The 24,705-nt window shown below is 41.7% G+C and overlaps 1 protein-coding gene across 4 annotated transcripts in view; it reads left to right on the plus strand.

The window, feature by feature from the left end:
* The window catches only part of LOC133956192 (protein-serine O-palmitoleoyltransferase porcupine-like), a 29,329-nt gene extending 4,856 nt beyond the window's left edge, over positions 1–24,473 (plus strand). For 2 of the 4 annotated variants that reach the window (XM_062391068.1, XM_062391065.1), the window contains exons 5-13: positions 6,043–6,224; positions 6,317–6,447; positions 7,758–7,883; positions 10,250–10,350; positions 12,142–12,218; positions 14,014–14,077; positions 14,226–14,311; positions 15,226–15,336; positions 16,942–19,737. In XM_062391068.1, coding sequence (XP_062247052.1) covers positions 6,043–6,224; positions 6,317–6,447; positions 7,758–7,883; positions 10,250–10,350; positions 12,142–12,218; positions 14,014–14,077; positions 14,226–14,311; positions 15,226–15,336; positions 16,942–17,043 — 980 coding nt within the window. In that variant the 3' untranslated portion in view covers positions 17,044–19,737. Of the gene's footprint in view, positions 1–6,042; positions 6,225–6,316; positions 6,448–7,757; positions 7,884–10,249; positions 10,351–12,141; positions 12,219–14,013; positions 14,078–14,225; positions 14,312–15,225; positions 15,337–16,941; positions 19,738–20,300 lie in introns of those variants that run through there. The other 2 variants (XR_009921100.1, XM_062391066.1) reach the window with 2 other exon arrangements.
* Positions 24,474–24,705: the final 232 nt, after the last annotated feature.

The raw sequence follows: 24,705 nt of genomic DNA on the forward strand, positions 1-24,705 counted from the left end.
AAAATTCTGCATGACACATCACAGCAGTGTGGCTTAAGTCATGGCTGTCACGCAGGCAGTGGGGCTGTTCCAACCTGTTAAATGGGCACTGAAATTAAACTTCTTATGTTCCACACCCACCATTCACAGGCAATACAGGTGGCTTAAAAATCAATAAGCAGGAGTTGAAGAATCGTCCAAAGGAGCTGTCCATAGCAATAGCAACATACAGTAGCTGTACTCATTCCCCCATCCAACCTACCAACTTTATGTCAGAATCCTGTGGGTCTATGGCGAGAGACTATTTTTTTTTTTTTTTTTACAAATATGTTTATTGAGCTTTTTATATATTAACATAGCAATAAAACAACACTCAGTACAACATTGGTCTATACAGTCTATACATACTTACAACTCACATTCACCCAATCAGTGTAATGACAACAAGATAAAGACAAAGAGCCTAAGGCTAGCCAAGGACAACATTCGAGAGCACTGAAGCCACTGTAGAGCTGGAAAAGTGAAGATATGGAGTCCAAATGTTCATAAACTGTCCCTCTGAAGAGTGAAGCAGACAGGTCAGGTACTCAAGGGGAAAACATTCCATAATTATCTTGTGCCAGTTAGTGGGGGGTTTGAGGGTGAGAGTTGAGAGTTCATTTTATGTCTTTTGTTAGGAGAGATTTGTAAACGGTGTACGATCTTAAATTGCAGCAATCTTGCACGGTTACACACAGATATTTTCTAGTTTGAGTCCATATCTTAGTCCACATATCCCCATCAATATCTATACCAAGTTCACCTTGCCACTTCTGCATAACATCCTGTACATTTATCACATCAGTCTGGCTTAAGACATTGTAAAAACGAGTAATGGATTTCTTAGTTGGGCCAAGGAGGAGTAATTGTTCAACTGCAGATGTAGTTGCATCAATATTAAGAGTAGTTCCCCTGTTTATGAAGTCCCGGATCTGCAGGTATTTGTAAAAGTCATGCCTGGGAAGATTATACTTTTCTTGAAGTTGTGCAAATGAAAACATGGATGCACCCTGAAATAAATCACGCATCCTTTTTATCCCTCGAGATGTCCAAGTGCCATACCCACCATCCATGCCTGGTAAGAAGTTAGGATTGCCCTGAATTGGAACCAACGAAGATGTTAGACCAGACCTCCCTTCAAGCTTTTGTGTAATAAACCATGCTTTTAAAGTATTGCAGATTATAGGGTTATTTTTACAATGGCTCATGGCTGACTTTAAATCCTTGAAGGCCAAAAGGCCTAACAGGGAGCCTGAGGTCTGTGACTTTTCTAAACTCAACAGATCAGAGGTAGGTTCCTCCTTGACCCATTCTGATATAAATCTCAAATGGGATGCCAGCTGATACCATCTGATTTTGGGAAGATATAGACCACCCTTCGAACTGGGAAGTTGTACTTTTGCTACTTTTAGCCTGGGCTTTCTCTTGTTCCAAATTAAGTCACTCAGCCAGCCGTTAAGCAGCCTCAGTACTTTGCCTGACAAGAGTAATGGGATCATCTGTAGGGGGTATAACAATCTTGGCAAAATATTCATTTTAATAATAGAAACTCTACCAAGTAATGACAAGGGCAGTGGAGCCCATCTGTCTAGGTCCCTCCTTATAGAATCCAAGAGGGGGTTAAAATTGGCCTTATACATTCCATGAAATAAAGGTGTAATATGAATACCCAAGTAAACAAAACCTGTTATGGACCATTTAAATGGGAATGAGGGTAGTGTGGTAGTTCTATCTCTAAGACTTTCCATTGGCATAGCTAAGGATTTTGAGAAATTGATTTTGTAACCCGAAAAACATCCAAACAAAGTAATTACATCAACTATACGTGAAACAGAAGTCTCAGGCTCCAGCACATAAAGCAAAACGTCGCCGCGTAAAGAGAAATTTTATGGTGGATCCCACCCACATTTATGCCAATTTTGTCAGAATCTTGCCTTATAGCCTCAGCGAGAGGTTCTATTGCAAGTGCAAAAAGAGCGGGACTAAGAGGGCAGCCCTGACGTGTTGAGCGATGAAGTGGGAAATTGTCAGACCTATAGCCATTGGTCATGACTGCGGCCATGGGATTTTTATATAATAATTTAACCCATCTAATAAAATTGTCTCCCAAATTAAATTTATGCAAGATATTAAACAGGTATGACCATTCGACACGGTCGAAAGCTTTTTCTGCATCCAATGAAATGACCATGCTATCAATTTCCTGTGTCTGACAAATATTGATAATATGTAGGAGCCTCATAACATTGTAACTAGAACTTCTACCTTTGATAAAACCGGTCTGATCCTCTCTAATAAGAAAAGGTAGAACTTTCTCGAGACGTACTGCCAATATTTTAGATTTAGAAGAGCAATAGGCCTATATCCTGAACAGTCCTCAGGGGACTTTCCTTTTTTTTAAATTAAGGTGATATCGGCTTCTCTTAGTGACTGAGGTAGGCTACCAGTGATGAAAGAATGATCTTGAGAATCAGAGATGGTTGGAAGGGTTAATCTTTCTAAAAAGGATTCCATCCTATCCGAGACTCTCGTGGTTGATCCGATTCATTCAACCTAGTGTAAAATTGCCTGAAAGTGTTATTAATGTATTTGTTATCAATGTGGCAGGTGCCATTCCCATCTTAAATTTAAGGAATAACTTGAGGGTCCCTTTTAATTTTGGTTAAATGAGATAAATACTTACTGGACTTATCCCCATACTCATATAGCCTTTGCTTTGAGAAGAGGAGAGCAGTCTTAGCCTTTTGGGTTAGCAAAGTGTCTAGAGCAGCCTGTATTGCGCATTTCCTCTGCAACAGTAATGGGTCTGATGTTAAGCAAAGTGCACCTTTAATATCTGCCAGTTCTTTTTCAAGTTTTAGTTGCTGTTCTAATTGTTTCTTCTTTTTCGAGGCCGAGTAGGCTATAATTAAACCCCTGACGTATGCTTTTGTAGTTTCCCACAGTAAGGATGGGTTGCTAGTAGATTGTGAGTTAATAGACAGGAATATCCTAAATTCACTTTTCAGATGAATGAAATTTGTCATCTTTCAGGAGACGCGTGTCGAATCTCCAGCGTTTACTTCTTGCAGATTCAAGGAGCACAATTGCATGATCAATAACCACAATATTGCCTATTGAGCAGGAAGACACAAATTGCATCACAGACTGGGGTACGAAAAAATAATCAATCCGTGTGTGGCATTTGTGAGGAGGGGAGTAAAAGGTGAATTCTCTATCAAACGGATGCAATACTCGCCATGTATCAACCAGGTTGATTTCCTCACAAGTCGATAAGAGGGCCTTAGCCTGGTTTGACAGAGGTGAATTTCGTGGGGGATGTCTATCAAGTCGAGGATTAAATAAACAATTAAAGTCACCTCCTACCAAGGCCAATGGCGAAGTCACTTCTGCAAATTCTGAGAATGCTTTAGTTAATAAGTCAGGGGAATAGTTAGGTGGGCAATAAAGATTCATAATAGTAATTTCTTTACCATGTAAGACACCATTTATAATTACAAATCTTCCGTACTTATCTTTTATACACTTTTTTAATTGGAATGGTAGATTCTTGTGAACAAAGAATAGACCTTTCTTCGCTTCACATTACCTTTTAAACCCCTTATATTCCATGAACAGAGTTTTAACTTATAAGGTGGCATTATTCTATTGGTAAATATAATTAGGCAGTTTATCCAAATACGTCGACATGATACACTGAATGTGGAAGACCAGTACTGGCATGAACTACAAGTCACAAAAACAGAACACATGAAACTATAACAGCAAGAAATTATGCATGTAAAAAAAAGGGAAATATTGAAGGAAAAGAAAATGGATAATGGGGGTCCTTCCCCAGGTTGTGGGGGGATTGCTGTTCTGTAAGGCGCCTTCACTAGGGCCAAATGTGCCTCTCACAGCACACAAACAGAAAAGAAATGAAGCAAGTGACATCACCCAGTCAACCGGGGCTCACGTCAACACCCAATTATTACAAGATAAACAAAAGTTTTCAACTAATATAAGCCTCTAAATATGAATCGTTATCTACTCTTAAATCAGCTGGACTTCCACTGAATGAATACTGGTGTATTATTAAGCAAGGGGGCACCTTAATACATATTATAACGACGAGTAATCATTCACATGTATGCAAGATGTATCATAACAGAGTATAATCACCAGTATACATGACCCAGTGTCCAAACTTAACTCTCATATGGTCGGAGAATCCGTCATTCCTGACGTGCTGCACTGGCTGCAAAGGTCAGAGCCTCTGACGGGGAGAGGAAGGTTTTCTTGGTGCCATTCAGAGATACTTGTAACTTTGCAGGGAAGAGCATGGAGTAATCAGCGCCGATTAGCCTGAGACGCTGAGACCGCTCGAGCTTCACTCGGCCCCTTTTAGTATCCATGCCGAGAAAATCCGGTAGCCAGTGTTCAAAGAAGTCCAAAGCATTCCCCCCCTCGGTATTCTCGGGCAGGTTGAAAATGCGGATATTTTTCCGCCGCCCTCTGTTTTCAAGTTCGTCTATATGGTCGTGGAGGGATTCAACTTTTCTTTCCAAATCTACTATACGCGCGCAGTGTGCGGCTCGTTAGCGGTCTCCAGCTGTAGCACCCGAGCCTCTGCCTCATCCAAGCGGTCATTAGCCCTCCTCAGCTCGGTAGTATGAGAGAGAACTGGTTTAGCCAAAGGCTCGAGTTTGTCGTTATAGCCATCATTAACTTATTAGTCATCAAGTCCAGTGCTTTAGTGAGTCCAGGTTCAAGTTCTGTCTCCTTGTCGTCTTCGTCATGCTCGCCGCCATGTTGGGCTAGCTCCGTAGCCGAGTTGTCTGTTGGCTGTCGCGACTTATTCTTTCCCTTTGGCATTGTTCGGTGTTGTCTTGTCCAGAATTTTTCAAGAGTCATACTACTGCACTGGTCTTATAAAAATATAATGTGGTTTAAGAGATAATGCGAAATATATGAAGGGTGTTCTTGGAGCTCCCGCAAACCCGACCGTTTCCTAGTCCGTCATCACGTGACCCCCCCGCAAGAGACTGTTTTAATGATGATGATGATGATTCTTTTAAGCTGCTCTAAGGTTTGTTGCTCTACTTTCTAGTGTAAAACCCTTCAAAGGCTCTGTTGGGTTTGAGTCAGGGGACATACTGTACCAAGGTCATAGTCTTTCTTTTTGACAAAGTGAGTTTTGTGCAATCTTTTGATACAATATTTGGGTAAAATTATTTCACTGTGTCATTGATAAATAAAAAAACAGGATAACTTATCATAAAAGCATATCTCCGTCAAGGTACAACAGTCCCAGGGATTGCCTTTATTGACTGTAGAGGCCTGCCATATTCTAATTTGTCCTTCCACAGTTCTTAATGAACCAAATATATTTGGCACTTTTCATAATAACGTAAGAGATGTCTAACCGGGGGTTTGCAGCGGTATTTTCAGTGCCATATGCAGCGTGCTCGCTCGTGTTTTTACCTACTCAGGCAGTAAGTCAGGACTCATCGTTTCTACTGCTATTTTGGCATTAATGGAATTCGTTCTCTATTGAGAGAGCCTTTCGCAATTTGTTGTGCGTGAGAGTGGACTTAATGCACACCAGTTACCGCCATACATTGAATTAATTCCAAGGGAAACACTGAGTCCACTTATGAAACCACATATAGACTAAATAAGCTTAAGGGGGGCCTAGCTTGCAAAAGTTTGAGAACCCCTGCGTTAGTGAGTTGCTTTTGTAGCCGTTAGTGGGTGTCTCCAAATAATAAATGGCATTGGATCCTGCCTACAAGGGTAGCTAACCCATGCCAGCCCCAGTGGGGTCTATTCCCTTCGGTCAACTGTTTTTCATCTCTGTCATAAGGTCTTACCCTTCTTGTGAGCTATCCTGTTAATAGTAGTCACTGGCTGCATCCAGCTACAATCATATTAGAATACAGGACAAGATGGATAATATCCATTGTAAGTTTGAAGGTCTTCTACACAATTTAAGTTACCAACTGCCAGTATAGTAACTTTAGTGTGTGTGTGTGCCTGTGTCAGGCTCTCAGATGGTGGTGGCCATGAAGGCCATCTCTCTGGCATTTGACCTGGACAGAGGTGCAGTAAACAGCCTCCCCTCCCCAGCTGAGTTCCTGGGCTATCTTTTCTTTGTGGGAACTGTTGTATTTGGTCCTTGGATCAGCTTCTCCAGTTATATGGTTGCTATTGAAGCCAGAAAACCGGTGAGTAGTTAATGCTTCGAGCTTTCACTGTGCACCTGGTTTTCTTACTGTAAAGTGCCCTGTAGAACAAATTGGGTGGTTTCTTTCCTCAGAGCTGGGCGTGGATGCAGAGTTCAGTCCGTAGCCTCTTGAAGAGTCAGATCTGTTTGCTGGTCTCAACTTGCATCGGTCCTTACCTCTTCCCTTTGTTCATACCTATCTATGGAAACACAGTCACTCAGAAGTAAGAGATTTTAATTTTATTTTTGTCGTTAAGTTTTGTCAATACATCACCTTTTATAATACACTGTTTTGAAAACGGACCATGTTTTTTTCCCTGCTTCAAAGACACATTTGAGAAAGGTAAGGCTTTTTTCAGAGTTAAATTATCAGCATTTTCTTCACTTACTGCTGAAGTGTGATTATAGTAAGACTTGGGGCCTTATTTATAACCGTTGCATTTGCACAGAATGGGTCTGAAAGATGTTTGCACCACTTATCACTCTTGGTCCCTTTCAGCCCTCTAAATCAGGGGTGTCCTAACTTTCTATCCCGAGGGCCACATATAGAAAAAAATACAAAGGTCTGGGCCAATCATGCGGCCCACCTGCCCTGGAGCGGACTGTTGACAGTGGGGGGGGGCGGCGTGGCGGCATTCTGAGGGACAGCTGCAATACAGTGGGTCATAGTCCATCACATTACATTTAGTTTAGCTGACGCTTTTATCCAAAGTGACTTACAATAAGTGCATTCAAGGGCACAAACCCAGACCAATAAGAATCAAGAAAGTACAATTTCTTCAAAAATAGAGCAAAACTACAAAGTGGTATAATTAAGTGCCATTTAAGTGCTACTAAATTGCTAGTCCCCCCCCCCCCCCCAAAAAAAAATATATACATATATTTTTTGTTATTTATTTAAAAAAAAATTGTATATATATTTTTTTGAGGCGGGCCAATTTAAAATGGATGGCGGGCCGCAGATGGCCCGCGGGCCGTAGTTTGGACACCCCTGCTCTAAATGAACTCGAGAATGATCTGTCATAATTCTTTGTACATATGTGAACACAGAGCCCTCGAAATCAAAATCTGTGTTGCTTTGGATCGTGGGACAGAATCAGGAATTATATTAATATTTCTTAAACATTACGAGATATGGGATTTTTCTACATTTTCATCCCCTCACTTTTGAGAGTTTTCAAGTCAACCATCTATATACAGTTAGTTATTCTGCTTAAATATACAAAAGCCTAAATATGGCCTTTTTTTTCTTGTGTGCTAATATGGTGGGCTATGAGCTATTATGTGAAACTCCCTATTTCATTAGAACTTCTGTGTTTATAGATGTATGTTTGAAATTAGGTTAATGCAGGAAGTGGGAATAATCAGATAAAGATGTTCACATAATCTGTGTATATGAAGCATTTAACCTAAGTTCAGTGGAATTTAAGCAAACATCTTTAAAGATGATTTAAATTTAAGTGGTGAAATCATCAATGTTTTTAATTTGGAGGAAAAATTCTCTTTGTGTTTTTGTATCTGGTGTGATGTACAGGTGGCTGCATGCTTATGAGAATGCAGTGTCCTTCCACTTCAGCAACTACTTTGTCGGCTACCTAAGTGAAGGCACCAGCATGTTAGCTGGAGCAGGCTTCACTGAAGAAAAAGACAACATCAGTTGGTAAGTTCACCTGGCGCTGAGGAGCTCTGATATGAGATTGTAAATGCATTACACTGCACCTGTGTTGTAATAATATACTTGTTTTATGATAATAGCGCACATGCAAATTGAATGCCAAATGTGTTAATAAAACCCAGGGTAAGTCGTTTTTTTGCTATTCATAGTTTATTCTTATTTTTGACAAAACTGACAGGATATTAAATAAGAGATAAAGTTAAGTTCACATCAACAAATATGAAAATGTTCACACTTACTGTTCAGCATTGATATGAAAGTACTCCATATGAAGCTTGTCTGTGCAGAGCCTTCTGACATTTGTCAGAAGCCTTTCTGTTTACTCTCAGGAAAGTAAACAGAAAGGAAAGCATCAGTTTGGCTTATATCACAATGCATTCCTATATACAATATTTTGAGGGCACTCACGGTACCGTTGATATTCAAGTCAGTCACTCAACCGGGCATTTGCTGGCCAGCGACTCCAGGGAAACTCCGCAGGAATAAATAATCCACCAGATGATTTCTTCCTTCTTCAGAAAGGTGACAGCACGCAGACTTTACAACACACTTTAATAATAAAACAGACAATCCTCTACGTAGGGCTGCTCGATTTATTCAGTATTTCTCTCCCAAAAAAACCTTTGTTACTGAGAATCGCGCCAGGAAACACCTTAAACAATATAAACGACATATTTTATATTATATAAATGATTCAATATGCATCCCATACTTTGGATTTCCCTTCTGTTGTCCTGGGGTTTCAATTTCCCGGATTTTCCTATCATTATTAAATGTCCCCATCTGCCCCCCCCCCCCACTACAAGGACACAAGCAGACAGACGATGTCGGGCGGGGGATGGCTATGAGTACCATCATCATTTACCCCCGAACCCCTGAATTGAACGGGTTACATACAACAACAAGCGGCGAAACGCAGGCTGACAAGGCGCAGAGAAATGCGGGTCCAGTGTGAACAGCCAGGCGGCTGCGCATTCGAGAATGGCGCGGCGCTAAAGTGCCCGGTGTAAACCCGGCGGTATCTGGTTCAATGAGTATCATCAATTAACTCTTAGTTTCAGATGGTTGAATAGATTTGTTGTGTTGCCAACTTGCGCAGATATCACCTTGTGGCAAATCTTGCACATTGTGTGGTGCTGCTCCTCGTCAGTTTCCTTCGAATCCAAAGTGTTCCCATACAAAACTTTTTTCTACCCTTTTTGTTGATCAAGCGGTGCTGCCCTCCCTCTGTCATTTTCCACTCGCGCTGTTTTTTAAATACCGCCGGTCACCACACACACAACTCGCCTCCTTCACTTTACCGCTAATTGAGAGTGAGTGCCAGTCAGCAGGGCCGCGTTGAATGCTTTGGGGGAAGGACTGAATTGCACATGCCGTGGTTCCGTCTTTACGTATCGCAAAACATCTGGACCGCTGTTTCATTTTTGTTTGGGACTCGTTACAGAGTACAACAATAACATATTTTATGTTGTAGTTGATTGATTGCTCAGGATGATTTATTAAGCTCATATTTCAGAATATAGGAAAATACGCTGAATATCCCTTGTACGTTTTAAAGGTTTTCTGCAGAATTTAAGTTCCCAACTACCAGTGGATGTTAGAAGGTGTTATCGGCCACCAGCGGATTTTTGTGACATAACTTCAGTTCTGCACTTTTGTGTCACAAAGTGTTTTGGCCTTGTAATCAACGATACAGGCCAAACTTAAAGGTATGCTGAGGCCAAAGGTAAATCTGACTGGCTTCTGGCTTGTATGGCAGTAATATGAAACTCATGTGGCCCACTAGATCAGACACTATTGTTGTATGCTCTGTTCAATGTAGGGGTTCGGGGATAGATGATTATGGTCTTCACAAGTGCCTTTTTATAAATTTCTTCAACTTCAGAGTTTACTATGGTTAGTACACCAAGGTATAGTCGTGTGAGATTTGATTTTAGCCTGTGGTGAAATATATGTTGACTTTTTGCTGTCCTGATGTCAAAGGGGAGCTGGTTCCAACATTTGGGAGCCATAACCGCAAACAGTTGGAGTGGACCGGCTTGGGTGTAAGGTTTAACCATGTATGGAGACTGATGTATTTGGAGCACGTTACAAAAGAACTAGCGTCTTGAAGCTGATACGGGCACCCACTGGTAACCAGTGAAGGGAGTGAAGGAGCGGTGTAGTGTGAGAGAACGGTGAATGCGGGAGAAAGTGCAGCCAACCATGATAACCACTTGGAGACGCTGCCATATGACAGCGCTTCTCACGTCATCAACCGGCGACGTCTATTAAACAACACCCCGGTGGGGGGGGGGGGGGAAGAGAGTCTCTCGCTCCGTTACACCGTGTGTCTGTGTGTCTGTGTGTAGGGACATGAGTGTCGTTAAACCTCTCAGTGTTGAGATGCCTCGCTCCATGGTGCTGGTGGTGACGTCTTGGAACATCCCCATGTCCCGATGGCTAAAAACCTGTGAGTCCTGGCATCCACTAAACATTCTACACTTATACACTGAAGATATCTACTTTTATTGTATTCTAAAAGCTGAATAACTTTGATGTCCTACAAAATTATTCTTGCCTTTTTTCATTTTATACATTGAAGGCATCACTTTGGCTTTGGAGAAAATGTGAATTCCATTTCTCACCTTTCTATTTTACGTTTGTATTGAATGATCAATTGAGAATATTATCTCCATGATGAAATTGATAACTTTGTTATTACACTATTTGGCTGGTACATTGTAGTTTCAATGGATTTTTTTATATATTCACTCAATCACTAGCCACTCATTGTGTCATTAATCAAGGTAACAATGAGGCCATACTTAAAGGGATAGTTCACCCAAACATTTTATTCACTCATTATCTACTCACCACTGTGTCGCTGGAGGGGTGGGTGACGTGTGTGAGCGCTCACACCGCACAAGTTTTTGTCTATGCTCTCGCCCAAGGTGCACGTGACGACATCAGCGATACACAGCAGTAACTGACACTGCAGCGATACTACTGTAAGCAGCGATGTTACCACGCCCCTGCGTGTACCCTTTGGCGAGAGCTTGTTAGCAATGTGTGCGAGTGAATTTTAACATGGCTCCTGGGGAAGCTATCAGAGGACATTTAGGCTAGAGACATAGTGTAAATGACGCGGTATTTAGTTGAATTTGAATGTCTGGGTTTTCAGACACTTCAAAGCCACCACAAAGGCAATATGGAGACATTTTATGTTTTCTGTTGTTTTTTTTATGTTAAAAAACGTGGTTGCTAGTTACTTCAATATTTTGTATTTGGCTGCTCGCTGTTTACCCCTGAAAATCCAAAGGTGTCACTTTGCCCACCCCTCCGTAGGCATAGTGGTGAGTAGGTAATTAATGAATTTAAATGTTTAGGTGAACTATCCCTGAATTATGGCCTCATATTTCACATTGATTAATGACACAATGACTTGCTACAGCATTGCCCGTTCTAAACTAGGGCTGCCGCTAACGATGAGTCTATTAATCAAAACGATTAATTTTCCTCTAATTGACCATTTCATTTAATTTGCGCGGCGCAGCGCGCCACAGCGCCAAGGTAAGCCAGGCGCGTCCTATCCACCCCCCTGTTAAACCTCTGTGCGGTTCACATGGGCTGCGTTTCGCGTCCTGCAACAATGATTTCGGCCTTGAGTCTGTCGAGATCACTTAATAATGTGCGTGAGACAGACTATGTACCACTGTTGACATTTTTGTTCGGGTCCTCACTACCGTGTCTAACATTGAACAATATCACAGAGTCTATTTTTTTTGCTAGCTGCGAGGGTATCGTGCCAGGAAACACACTGAAATAATTAGATCAGATAATTAAATGTCTCCTCTGCCCATCCACTAAAAGCACACAAGCAGATAGACAGAGAGATAAAAGAGAGGGGTGGGGGGGGCTATGAAGACCATAATCATTTAACCCCAAACCAGTACATTGAACGGGTTACATACAACAACAAGCAGAGACAGCAGAATCGCAGGCTGACCGGTGCTGACCGGCGCTGAGAAATAATCTACAATGTATCCCGTTTCCAAATTGCACCAGATTCAAAACTATATTCATTGGTTCCCTAACAATACGTGTCAAGTGTGAACATTCTAGAGATATGCATTCAGGTACAAACCCACAGACTTTGATTTCTGGAATTTGTAGATAGATGATGAAAGCTATATTCAAAACTATATCAATATATTATCATTATTTTGTGTGTTTACTGTGTTTTCTTCTCCGTGTTTTGCAGATGTTTTTAAAAGCGCAATGAAACTGGGGACATTTCCAGCCATCCTGGTGACATATACAGCCAGCGCACTACTGCATGTTAGTAAGAAAATGCATACTGTGTTAATCTTTGCACCCAATTAAATTGTAGTCATTTAGTTTTAGTTAACAAATTACATTTCCAATTTTTCAATTTTTCTGTCTTATACGAGTTCCCTCTGTAAAACAGACTTATTGTATGTAATGGAAACAGCTACATTTTCTTTAACAACAGAGCAGCTACTTATTCCAAGGCTGATCTGCTTCTTCAAAATGCTGTCCAAGGTCACTATTGCTGTCACTGGTATCTTTCCATTGTCACTATACACCGTACACTGTAAACCGTTCAATATACCTGTTCACGGCTGAGTTCATTGTTACTGACTTCACACCATTCTCACTCGACATTGTTCACTACTCACTGCCCCAGTGCAATGTTCACTGACATTGTTCACTTTTAATGTACGTTGTACACGGTCAGTGGCTACTTGTCATTGTCCAATGCTCACTGCCCACTGTCAATGGTCACTAGAAACTGGTCAGTGCACACTTATTTAGTACACTGCTCACTGTTAATATTCGCCGACCTTCACAATTTTCACAATTACTGTTCCCTGTAAAGTGTTCATAGCCATGTTACTCTGTGCAATGACACAGTTTATTATTTGGCGAGTTTCATAACTTATTAATATGAAACTCTCCAAACTCACAACAATGGCCCCTAAAATGCAGCAATTCCATCTCATTTAACCAATCTTCATGAAATGTGGTACACATGTGTATCATAATCAGTGTTGCCACAGTTACTTTGAAAAAGTAACTAAGTTACTTTACAGATTACTTCATTTTAAAAGTAACTCAGTTAGATCACAAGTTACTTTATTAGTTATATTCAGCAGCTGCCGACAATCCTCCCGCCGCCTCAACATAAAAATGACAACCGGTTTTGCCAATACTCACTTTATTAGCAAATGCTGGAGGGGGACCCCCGCACGAACGGAGGGCACCGTAGCTGAGGTAATCCGCGAGAAAGGGACCGACACGCGGATAGAGTCGCTGCGGCCGACCACCGTACCCACTAGATATTTGATATTTCCCACGGCACACTTGACGATCTCTCACAGCACACTAGTGTGCCGCGGCACTCTGGTTGAAAATCAGTGGGCTACATGTCTTCACTCCCAGAGACGCAAGAAGGAATCCAATATATATTTTACTATTAATGACAAAATAGTAACGCACAGTGATTTGGACAAGTTACTTTAATCTGATTACTGGTTTGGAAATAGTAACGCGTTAGATTACTCGTTACTGAAAAAAGTGGTAGTCGGCCATTTTGGATTTAGTGGCCATTTTAATCATTTTACACGTTGTGTATTTTAACGAACACCTAGAGATAGGGTCGGCAACCTTTACAATCAAAAGAAGCCCTACTGTACTGTCAGTGCTCACTGTTACTGTTTGCTGGTTACTGTCAACGTTCACTTTTTATTTGCCACTGTCTGCTTGTTTCTGTTTACTGGTCATTTTGCAATGTACACTGTTACTGTCCACTGGTAAATGTCCTCTGATCACTGTATGCCGGTCATTGTCAGTGAAAATGTCTGTCACTGTGCACTGTACAGCGTCCACTATTTGTATGTGTTTACATGCATATAGTTCATCCATACTTCGTTAGCCATTTAGATACTTATGTTGCTATGAGAGCTGCATAGCAATCAAAAGAATTTCAAAAGAGAAACAATATGGGTTTGAACCTCTGAGACCGCTTTCTCATCTACTTGAATGGGACATGTTTTCTGCTGAACAACTGACCGTCACTTCTTGAACTTGAAGTTGTGTTTATTTTCCTCAGGGTCTGAGTTTTCACCTGGGAGCAGTTCTGCTCTCTTTGGGATTTATCACATATGTTGAACATGGTATGAACATGTCATTTCTGCTTGTAGATAAGTGTATTTATTTGATTGTATTTACTCTAGACTTACTTTGATAGTGTTGGTAAAGGCTAACCAGTTTTTTTCTAGTGACACTGTTAAGGTTGTTGATTTTTTTTTTCTTTCCACTTAGTTTTGAGAAAGAAGCTTGCATCCATCTTCAGTGCCTGTATCCTTTCCAGGCCCTGTAACCCTGGCTGCGGCCATCAGCACAAGAAGGTAAAACACAGTTTAGTTTCAGCTATGTGAAGAGTGGAAATGTAAATGGAAAGCATTTTTAAGCAATCTTATCATAAAGATAAGATTGCTATTAATACCAACCTGCACCATAGTCTCTGTATCTGTTAGTATTTTGGTATTGGGGTATGATAAAGCCATCGTTATCAGTGTTACAAGGGAACAATTTATAATCTTATTATTCCAAGTTGGAGAAACATATTAGGAGTTTAAAAATTATAAAAAGACATTTTTCTAAGCAGAAATCAAGAGATCGATTTCAGGGTCGATGAAGCTTCTAAAATGTGACAGACAAAATACAAATAAATATGACAAATAAATATGAATATATAAATATACAAATATGAAAAGATTAAAAAACAATCGGTGTGCTGTAAACAAGTTCACGTGATCTCTGCAACGGAATAAATACGTTACATTCTGTGAATACAGAATCTCCCGCTGCCTTGAGCATGATTAAGCAAGGAGAAAGTATTCAATGTCTAAATGATCACTATTAGAAGTGAAATAGTTATTTAGTTAGGCTGAGGAGAAAAGGGAATGAGGACATAAAGAGAACTGTAACAAGCTTCACAGGCTCAGACTGGAAATACTTGAGAGCTGTAGGTTGACTGCTTTAACAGTTGCAGCTAGTTCCATTCAGTTCTCTGTTGGAAAAGAACACAGTGACACTTTAGTCTATTGGTTATTGTGCTGTCGAACAGCCTGATAGTGTGTGAAAGGACATCGCTCTGTAACATTCTAATCAGTTTATTACCACCTGTCAACTGTGTTTTGTAACTGAGCAGTGGAGAGAAATGATCAGCTGATCGAAGCTTGTTAAATAGAGAAGAATAAGAATAAAAACACATTGTTGTGGCTGTTTCACAATTTTTTATTTTTGTTCTTGTCTGTAGGAATATTTGGTGTTGGCACTGAACCTGGTTTTTAGCTTCCTGGCAATCTTCCACCTCACTTACCTGGGCTCTATGTTTGATCCTGGAGTTGATGAACATGAGTTAGATAAGGTAAGAGCGCACACCATTTTATAAATATCCGTATATACATATATAACTACAACTCTGGGACCATAGCTCATAGCTACTCTCCTAGTTTGGGGGTTACAGGCCAGAGTGCTCAGATTATTACTGTCACCACTGTCTTGCCTTCACTTTCCACTTCTTCTCTAGTTCGTCATTCAGCATTTGGTATTTTTCAAGCTTCTTTTGTTCCTTCCTCTTGATGTTGTATCACTTGGGAATCTCTACATCACCACCCCTTCTGCTGTCTGTCAACCACCATGATGTCCAGTGGGTTAGCATCACCATTTTATCCATCTGGATCCGGATGTTCCATAGTGTCTTAAGTCCGTCATTCCACCTTTTGGATGTGTCTTCCATTTTCACCTTGCAATTTCCAGCTCAAACTTGGCACAAATGTTACTGTACACTATGCCAGCCACTTGTTTATGACATTCCATGTATGCCATACCTGCCTGGATCTTACTCCCTGCTGTTATGTGCTGGACTGTCTCATCTTTGGGGCCTCTTTGAACAGCCTGCACCGGGGGCCCTATGTGGTAGACCCCTTAATAATAATCGTTTATTTAATAAAGACTATTTCACAGAAAAACTTGATTACATAGCAACTGTAAAAAGACAATAAAACAAATTAAAAAAAAATATGATAAAAAGAGGCATCACATGAAAGCAAGTCTATATAGGTGGATTTTAAGGAGTCATTTAAAAGTAGTCACTGACCCTGCCAGCAAAATCTCATCAGGTAGGTGGGTTCAAAGCGCCGGGGCCCTGACGTCAAATGCATGATCACCTTTGGACCAACCAGCAGGGCTCCACCTCCACTAATTGTACTTATATCCTCTAGTTAGTGCCTCTGTGCTGTCTGACAGATCAGCCTTTTGCAGCCACTGGTATGGTTTTATCCGATATCATCCACTTCTCTTACCCCTTTTGTAGTTCAGGGGCTTGTTCATCCATGGTTTGATATCAGTGGCCTCCGTCTCCTCCTTTTCTAAGTACCAGTAGGGTATCTGATGATCGCTAGGGCATAGGTCTCCTGAGCCTCATTTTTCCTTTTTTTATTTCTCCAGTATGTACCTTTTATTGATTTTGACTTGGGCATTGTTGCATTCTTGATCTTAAGCCCAAGTGTCTCTTTTTCCTTTATTCCTTCAGATTTGTTTAGCATTAGTAATCTATATTACTGGAGGCTTGCTCTGACTGGGATCTGCTGTTCCAAACGTTGAAACCCTACTCTGCACCATCAAGCTTCTATACATATGCAAACGTATTAAACATGTGGACGGGCTTTTGCTCAGCAGGTAGAGCGGGTCGTCAAATGTGTATAGAAATGTAATATGAATATGTGCGTGAATGAAGGATTGCGACTTGTAGTGTATAGTGCTTTGAGTGGTTGTTAAGACTCAAAGTGCAATATAAACACAGTGAAAACTGGATATAGTGATCAACAGTGTACATTTGTCTGATATATAACCCAGTGCAGTTTAGGCAACAATTTAAGAATTAACAATAAAGACTGTAGTCTCACTATGTTTTCAGGCACCTGAATGCATTACAAACACACATATGATTGTTTGTCATTCCTGTTTGCAGGGTTACGCAGCCATCCACACGATCCAGAGGTGGTCGGAACTGAGCTGGGCGAGCCACTGGGTTGTTTTTGCCTGTTGGGTCTTCTACCGGTTAATACACTGACGGATGGAACCAATGACGAGGCAGGCAGACACCAAGTACTTAACATTACAAAAGGGTTTGTGAGTGGATGTCAGGGTGTTTTCTGATGGGAATGAATGGGGACTTCTGGAAAGAACATGTTGGACAGAGGAGTTACGGCATATTTACTCAGGTGGTTCTCAAAAATAAATGATGCTGAAGAAATAAACCTCTTTAGACCTGCATGTAGTTGTGACCAATGCGATAAGAAGATTGGAAATATTGTACTTACCTGCAATATACTGTATGAGCCTTGTGCATACTGGGCTAAAGAATAATTTCAGGACGTATTGAAATTATCTGCAGACCAGTCGTCCACTATCTTGAATTCATTTAAATAAGAAAGAAAAACACTTAATTGAAGACCAAGTAAACTCTGCATTTAGTTCAAACATTAGACAGCTATTTGGTTAATCCGATGATCCTTTTTGTATTGTTGCAGTTGGAATGTTGGTGTTAGTTAATGTTAATGTCAAAAAATATTTCAGTATGTTTTAAGTTTACATATGCCCTGTTTATATGAATCTCTTATTTTTTTTCTATTAAATATTTCTTTCTTTTTTCTTCTTTGCCAATCTTTTATTGAGTTTTGTAAACGTCCAGCATAATAGAGAGAAATTATTAGATAGTAAATAAATCGTGCATCATTTTTGTACAGATCTCTCTTCCACCTCTCCTAACCCGGTTGCAGTGGCAAGGAAAAAAAACGAGAACAAAAATACGATGAGGCTAAAGTAGCACCAACAGAGAGACGCACGCACACACCCCGCATATGGTCTCGCGAACGAGAAGTTGGCTCCTGAGGAGGATGACCGCGTTCATTTAAGCCTATTATGGGCCTCTTTTGATCGTAAAAAAAATATCTTGCAGGTCCTTAAATGTGAGACCTGAGCCTGCTTTGCCTTGCAATGTTTGACAAACATATCCTCAGGTACTCCTCGATCTGTGCGCGGTTGCAATATTTAGTTTTGAGCGCAGTCAGTCTTGAAAAGCCTGCTTCGCACAAATAAGTCGACGCGAAAAGGAGGATCATTTTAAGTCTGTCGCAAAGCTGAGGGTATTCCGGCATCATTGCTACTCAGAATGACGAAAGAGGGGAGGTGATAAACAGATGCTTTAGTGTACTGTCACTCTTCATCTCAATAACATGCTCTGGCATGTCTATTGACAGCTTGTCTGCTTAACAGAAAAATGGATCCCTAACCCAGGTGAATGAACAGTAGTCCTCTTTGAAATAGGACCCAACCTGATTCTTCAGCGCTGAAAGGTGATCAGCAGCTGATTGGAGGAGTGAGTAGAAATCAGTGCCACGTGCATCGGCAATGAAGTCTGCAAGGATGGGAAACATGTCACAGTTTACAGAACTGATGCGACCATGCCAGACAGCAATTTTTTGCGTGAAGGCATTCACTCTATCAGCGAGGAGCAGAATGTTAGATTTGGCCATTCATTCGGTCAAAAATATCCACCAAATAAGAGAGAGAGGCAAGCCACATGGCATCATCCAGGTGCTTCGCCAGATCTGTTTGACTTTCAGTCAAAAACAACTTTATCTTCTCTCGCAGCTCATACAGACGTTGTAACACCCGCCCCCTGGAGAGCCAGCAAACTTCAGTTTGCAGCAACAGCTGTTCGTGCCCTGACCCCATCTCCTTGCACGGGACCCCAAACAAACAGGATTTAAGTGGACAACTTTAATATGGTTAATTATTTTCACGGCTTGGTGAAGCACTGACTCGAAGAGCGGTGGCATTTTCTTGGCAGCAAGTGCCTCGCAATTGACCATGCAGTGTGTCCATTGCACAAGTGGAGCAACTTGCTGGAAGTGAGCTACGAGGCAATGCTCACGCGCTGTCATCGACCGCGCTCCATCTGTGCAGACGCCAATACACTTTCCCCAGCCCAAACCACAGTCTTTGATGAACAAGTTAAGGATATTAAAGATTTCCTCCCCTGTTGTATGGGTCTGAAGAGGCCGGCAAAACAGGATGTCCTCCTCAATTTCCTTTTCCCGCACATACCTGACGTAAGTGAGAAGCTGGGCCTGTCCAGCAATGTCAGTGGATTCGTCCAGCTGCAGTGCATAGTAAGGACTGATTTAAATGTAGTGTATTGGTTGCTCTGTGATATAACTAGACATTTCTGATATATGGCGTGACACAGTGTCATTTGACATAGGTATTGCGAGTTTAGCAGCTGCACTCTCTCCTATCATTATTCTACACATGTCTTGCATGGCCGGCAAAATCAGTGTTTCCCCAATTGTATGGGGTTTGCCAAGCTTAGGAATTCTATGAGCAACTACATACGATTCCTCCAGACACTGCTTAGAGACAGTGCTATGCTTGGACATGGTGGTTTGTCGTTGCTGGAGGCCATCATGTTTAAGTTTAAAGAAGTCCACAGGCTTCTCTTTCAAGTCAGGGTGTTTGGGGTCGAGGTGCCTTTTTAATTAGCGTGGCTTCATGCTGTCATTTGCCAGCACCTCGGCACACAAAACACACTGAGGACGGTGCTTAGTCGACGCCTAGCTATCGTCATATTTGCAATGCTTTGGCTTCTTCACAACTGGCGTATCGGTTGCCTGACTTTTAAGAATCAGAAACTTGTCCATAGTTTTGTTTGTTTGCTGATACAGTGTGTGTGTGAAGTTAATAAAGTTCTTATTGCAACGTCGTGGTCTTGTGAGTGTGTTTGTATGTTTGACTGTGCTAGGCAATGGTTCCTAATAAAAGGAACAGTACACAATGTAGACAGGGACAGCACAGAATAGTATTCAAGTGCTGGTGTTTTATTTGTTGCAACACGGTGGATGATTGAAGATGTAAAGGTAGGTGTCAAGGAGAAAAGGGCTAGCTGCAGTTGGAAGAAGTTAGCTAGCTAGAAGGCTAGCTCTTGGGGCTACGAGCTTTCTAAAAAAGACTGTGGAGAAAATTACTCCTTAGATTAGGCTACGAATAGGCCTGCTGCAAGTGCAGGAAGGTATTACTAAGGAAGGAGTGAGTCTTTAAAAAGACTAATGAAGCTAGCGTAAGTTCAGTCAGGAAGACTTAACCTGCAGACGATCAGCTGATCAGGGATGTTCCTATACATAGGAACGCCCAATGGAGGACTTAGCCTGCCTAGTGATCAGCTGATCGGGGGTCTGCCTTATCATCCAATCAGGTCGGGCGAGGGCTCTGTCAGCCAGTCATCTAGCAGCTGCCTAACTTTAAAAGTCCCTTTCCTCTCTTCCTCAGCCTGCCATCATTCAGCGTCTCACGAAACGGTCAGAGGCACGAGTAGTTGAGCATCTAGTTTATTCACATCGTTCATCTCGACGTCGGATCCTGACACAGTTTACTCCCGAAGAGGTTCGGATCCATCAGCCTAAAGATCGTTCAACTCTACTGATCGCCGGTGCAGGAGCTCGCGCCGAGCGAACCCGACGTGTTCGCACGGGGAGGCTGACTTCCTCCTCGCTAAGTTTCACACATCGCGTCATCATGCCAGCTTCAGACCTCCTCTTCGGCTCCGTGACCCAGCGGTTCAAATAAACCATCCGAGATTCTACCGGATCGCAGGTTGGAGCACGATCCAGCGGGTCCAGCGGGTCTCCCTCCCCCCCGCGTCGGTCGCGGTCGGGAAAAGTTTCAACAAGCGACCTCTTCTAAAGCCCCTACCGAAGATAAGTATAACATCTTTCTTTAAACACTCATGCTACTACTTTAGCTTTAGATAATATTCCGAAGACCACTTTGCAGTCCCCGGTCCCCACAGAGCAGCACATCGTCACTCGTCTTAAAAACACTCGAACGTCGCAGCGGCGCTAATACTGCGGACAAGTCGCGCTCGGCGAGTGCCGCGCTCCGGCGAGTGTGTCCCGTGTGCAAACAGAGACGTCAGCTGTTCCTCGTGCTTCAGCATTAACGAGAACACAGTCCGCTTCGTCGGTAGAGTCAATAACTCTACGTATCTGTGCATTCAGCCCTCTAAATCTGAGACGGGAAGCAATGCATCCTTCAGAATCATAAACCGCGCCGTACATAAAGCATGCTATGCACACCTGAACTGGCTTAATTACATATCTTCTAATTGAGTACAGGTGCGCGTGCACCTGATGGTGTCTCGCACATCCTGAGTCCATTGGAACGTCAGTCGTGCACGTCCTCAGAAATTTACGCTATGTGGACGCCAGACGCAAAATGCACTTATATATATATATACTATAAATAAATATAAAATAAATGAATACTGGTAGTGAATTTCATCAAATTCTCGCATCAGTGAACATGGAAACATACGGCGTCACACCGTACTCGATAGATGGGCACATTGACAATCTACAGGCCGCGCTGTCTCTTCTGCGTAAATCTTAAAAATTAATAAAACGGTAACATCCTCCAGCGCGTCGCACACTATTTAGGTCATGCAATTTCAGGAGTCATACACAGTCTGAATTACAGATGGGCCGTCCAGTGGTATCCTCTGGAATCGCGTGTAATACGCTGGCAAGGATGCACACAACAATTTAAGCATCAAATTGTTCCCCTCATGTCCCCAGCGCACCAACATGCCCAGTCGCATAATTAAAAAGTCTCCAAATTGAAATCAATGAACTTTGGAGTTCGTACATTCCAATAGCTAGTTCCTAACAGCCACAAGACTCTAATCCCAGTCAGTCCTAGGAGACAAGCTTTGATCTCCAACCCTTCTGCGGTCTCGTATCTCCAACATGAGGAATAATGAGACCTAGGCGGTCGACAAAGCAAATAAATGAATAAACTCGCAGGTCAAGGCGCTTAGCCTCCTTAGGCAGACATAAATCAGTTCATAAATGTATCCTTGGCGGCGCTGGGAATTACGCACCCGACTTCAGGTGCAGACCACCAATAAGTTGCCATATTCTCAGCAATTTCCTTATTGTTGCTAGGGTTTCCTGTCTAATGGGTAAATACATGAATTCATGTCACTCTGCTCATTTTCACACTGACCGGGAGAGTCACGTGTCGTATCGAGTGCAAATTATCGAGTACATTCCATGACGTTCAAAGGCTGACTCCGCTTAAACTCTTGAACGAGTTCAAACAACATAAGTTACTTCACGTTTTGATCAGGTCCCGGTAAATAGTGATGAGTGGTTATTAGTTCAAGCGAGAGTAGAGTGGAGGAGGACATATAAACTCCTTCTTGGCACGAACCAAGCGCAGTTTCTGCTCTGAGCCGAGCAGCCGTGACTAGAGAAACCCAACAACACACAACACATTTGCATACCTCGTATTTCACTTTTATGGTCTGCTAACAAAATTCCTCCCTTGCAGCTAAAGACGTCATGCAGCAGCAGTCCTTCAACAACACTCCGAGATGCCAATCATCCCTCATGAAGCCCATTTAAAATAATAAAAAAAAAAAAAAAAAAAAAATCTTAGATGGGACTCGGAATTTCACGAAAAAAAAAAAAATATATATGTAATCAAATAAATAATAAAAATGTATATAGATTCAACACAATTTAATTGAATATAATTAACTTTAAAAAAATATATATCTATATATAATAATAATAATAATAACAAAGTATAAATAAAATACAGATTAAATAAAATATAAGTTAAATATAAATAAAATATTAAATAAATAAACAGATATAAAAAAAAAACTCCATTCGTGAGTCTTTTTGCACTCTACTCAGCTCATGCATTCAGGATATTAGTACTACTCTCCAGCCAGCCAAGATGTTCTTTCGTTCCGCCACAGCAATTTGGAAGATTGTTTTCTGCCGTCACTCCCTAAATCCGTCTTCAAACAAAACGCACACTCCTTTTCGACTCAAATTTTCAAACCCTGATATCGGTAAGTCATGCATATAACTGGTGGTGGTTTGTATGCTCTGCTCACTCCGCGTGAGTTATGCTTTTACTAAGCTCCACATCTAGGCCCTGCTCTCACCATGGCTTAACTTGGTCCGGTGACCTTTAGTTTAGTTGGCCATGCAATTTAATTTACTTTTGTGGTTGCTACACCATTTTAATTTCTGTTGGTCCTGCGACTTAAATTTCTGTTATCCTCATTTCTGTCGTCATTTTTCATTTTATTTGTTCCTCGGACCTAATTTCCTTTCGGTCAATGGACCTTCTACTTAAGTTCGGTCTCCACTGACCTTGTGCTTAATTCTACATATAGGCCCTGCTCTCACCATGGCTTAACGGGTCCGGCGACCTTTACATAAGTCTGCCATGCAATATAAATTCCTTGCGGTTGCTACACCTATGTTAATTTCGTTGCACTCCATTATCCATTCTGGCACTTTAACTTCTTTTAAGTGCGTCTACATTTTAGATCCCGGGTCATCTATTTATTCTATCTGATAAATGTTATAATGATGGTCTGTTTTCCAAACACTTTTATTTGCTTAGGATGCCACTTACGAGGTAAGACTCATCATTAACTCACTCTCCTGTTCCCTTCTTCGTCTTACTTCTTTTTGGGGGTATTCCTGTTCGATGTTCTGCTACACCCCCTTCTAAATCCTAATGACATCTCACAGGGGTCTAAAATGCCAAAGACTGTTTAACATTCACATTTCTGTGCGTGTAAAAAGTAAATAAATCTAATCTGTTAATTGGAAATCAAGTCTCTCCTGATTGAAATGAAGCTAGCGTAAGTTCAGTCAGGAAGACTTAACCTGCAGACGATCAGCTGATCAGGGGTGTTCCTATACATAGGAACGCCCAATGGAGGACTTAGCCTGCCTAGTGATCAGCTGATTGGGGGTGTGCCTTATCATCCAATCAGGTCAGGCGCGGGCTCTGTCAGCCGGTCATCTAGCAGCTGCCTAACTTTAAAAGTCCCTTTCCTCTCTTCCTCAGCCTGCCATCATTCAGCGTCTCACGAAACCCCTCCTCCACCCCATTCTCCTCCCGGCTTGAAGGACATTCACCTCATCCGGACCCCGACCTCAACGGATTACGCCAACGGATCAAGGATCATAGCAGCGCCCAATCATGGTGGCAGCTGATCACGGACAAAGAATATTCAAAACTGCCTATCAATATACGATTACTAGATGCATTCATTGCACTTCTGTCCATCCTGGAAGAGGGATCCCTTGCATGCGTCTCTTCCTGAGGTTTCTACATTTTTCCTGTCAAGGTTTTTGTAGTTTTTCCTTACCCTTGTGAGGGTTGAGGGCAGAGGATGCCACACTAGCAAGTTCAATAGGACTACGAGCATAAGATTTGCCTTCCAAACTTACATTAGACGTTAAACCACCACCAGTGTCTAGACCCCGGGGGTATTCCTGTTCGATGTTCTGCTACACCCCCTTCTAAATCCTGATGACATCTCACAGGGGTCTAAAATGCCAAAGACTGTTTAACATTCAAGTTTCTGTGCGTGTAAAAAGTAAATAAATAAAATCTGTTAATTGGAAATCAAGTCTCTCCTGATTGAATTTATAAAGCAATGAATATCTGAATGCTAGAGGAAAAAAAGAGCAATTGCAGTAACTCTGCAGGGTGTCGTCTCAGTGAGGGTGAGCGCTGACCATGCCTGCGGTTACTTTTATACTCTGAAGCTTAAGTGCAACTCGCGTTCAAATGATAACACTCTTTTGAATGATGGATCAGGAACGAAACAGTATTTTATTTGTTTGTGTCAGTCCAG

This window comes from Platichthys flesus, chromosome 7 (genome assembly GCF_949316205.1).
Source record: "Platichthys flesus chromosome 7, fPlaFle2.1, whole genome shotgun sequence".
Classification (NCBI taxonomy): Eukaryota; Metazoa; Chordata; class Actinopteri; order Pleuronectiformes; family Pleuronectidae; genus Platichthys; species Platichthys flesus.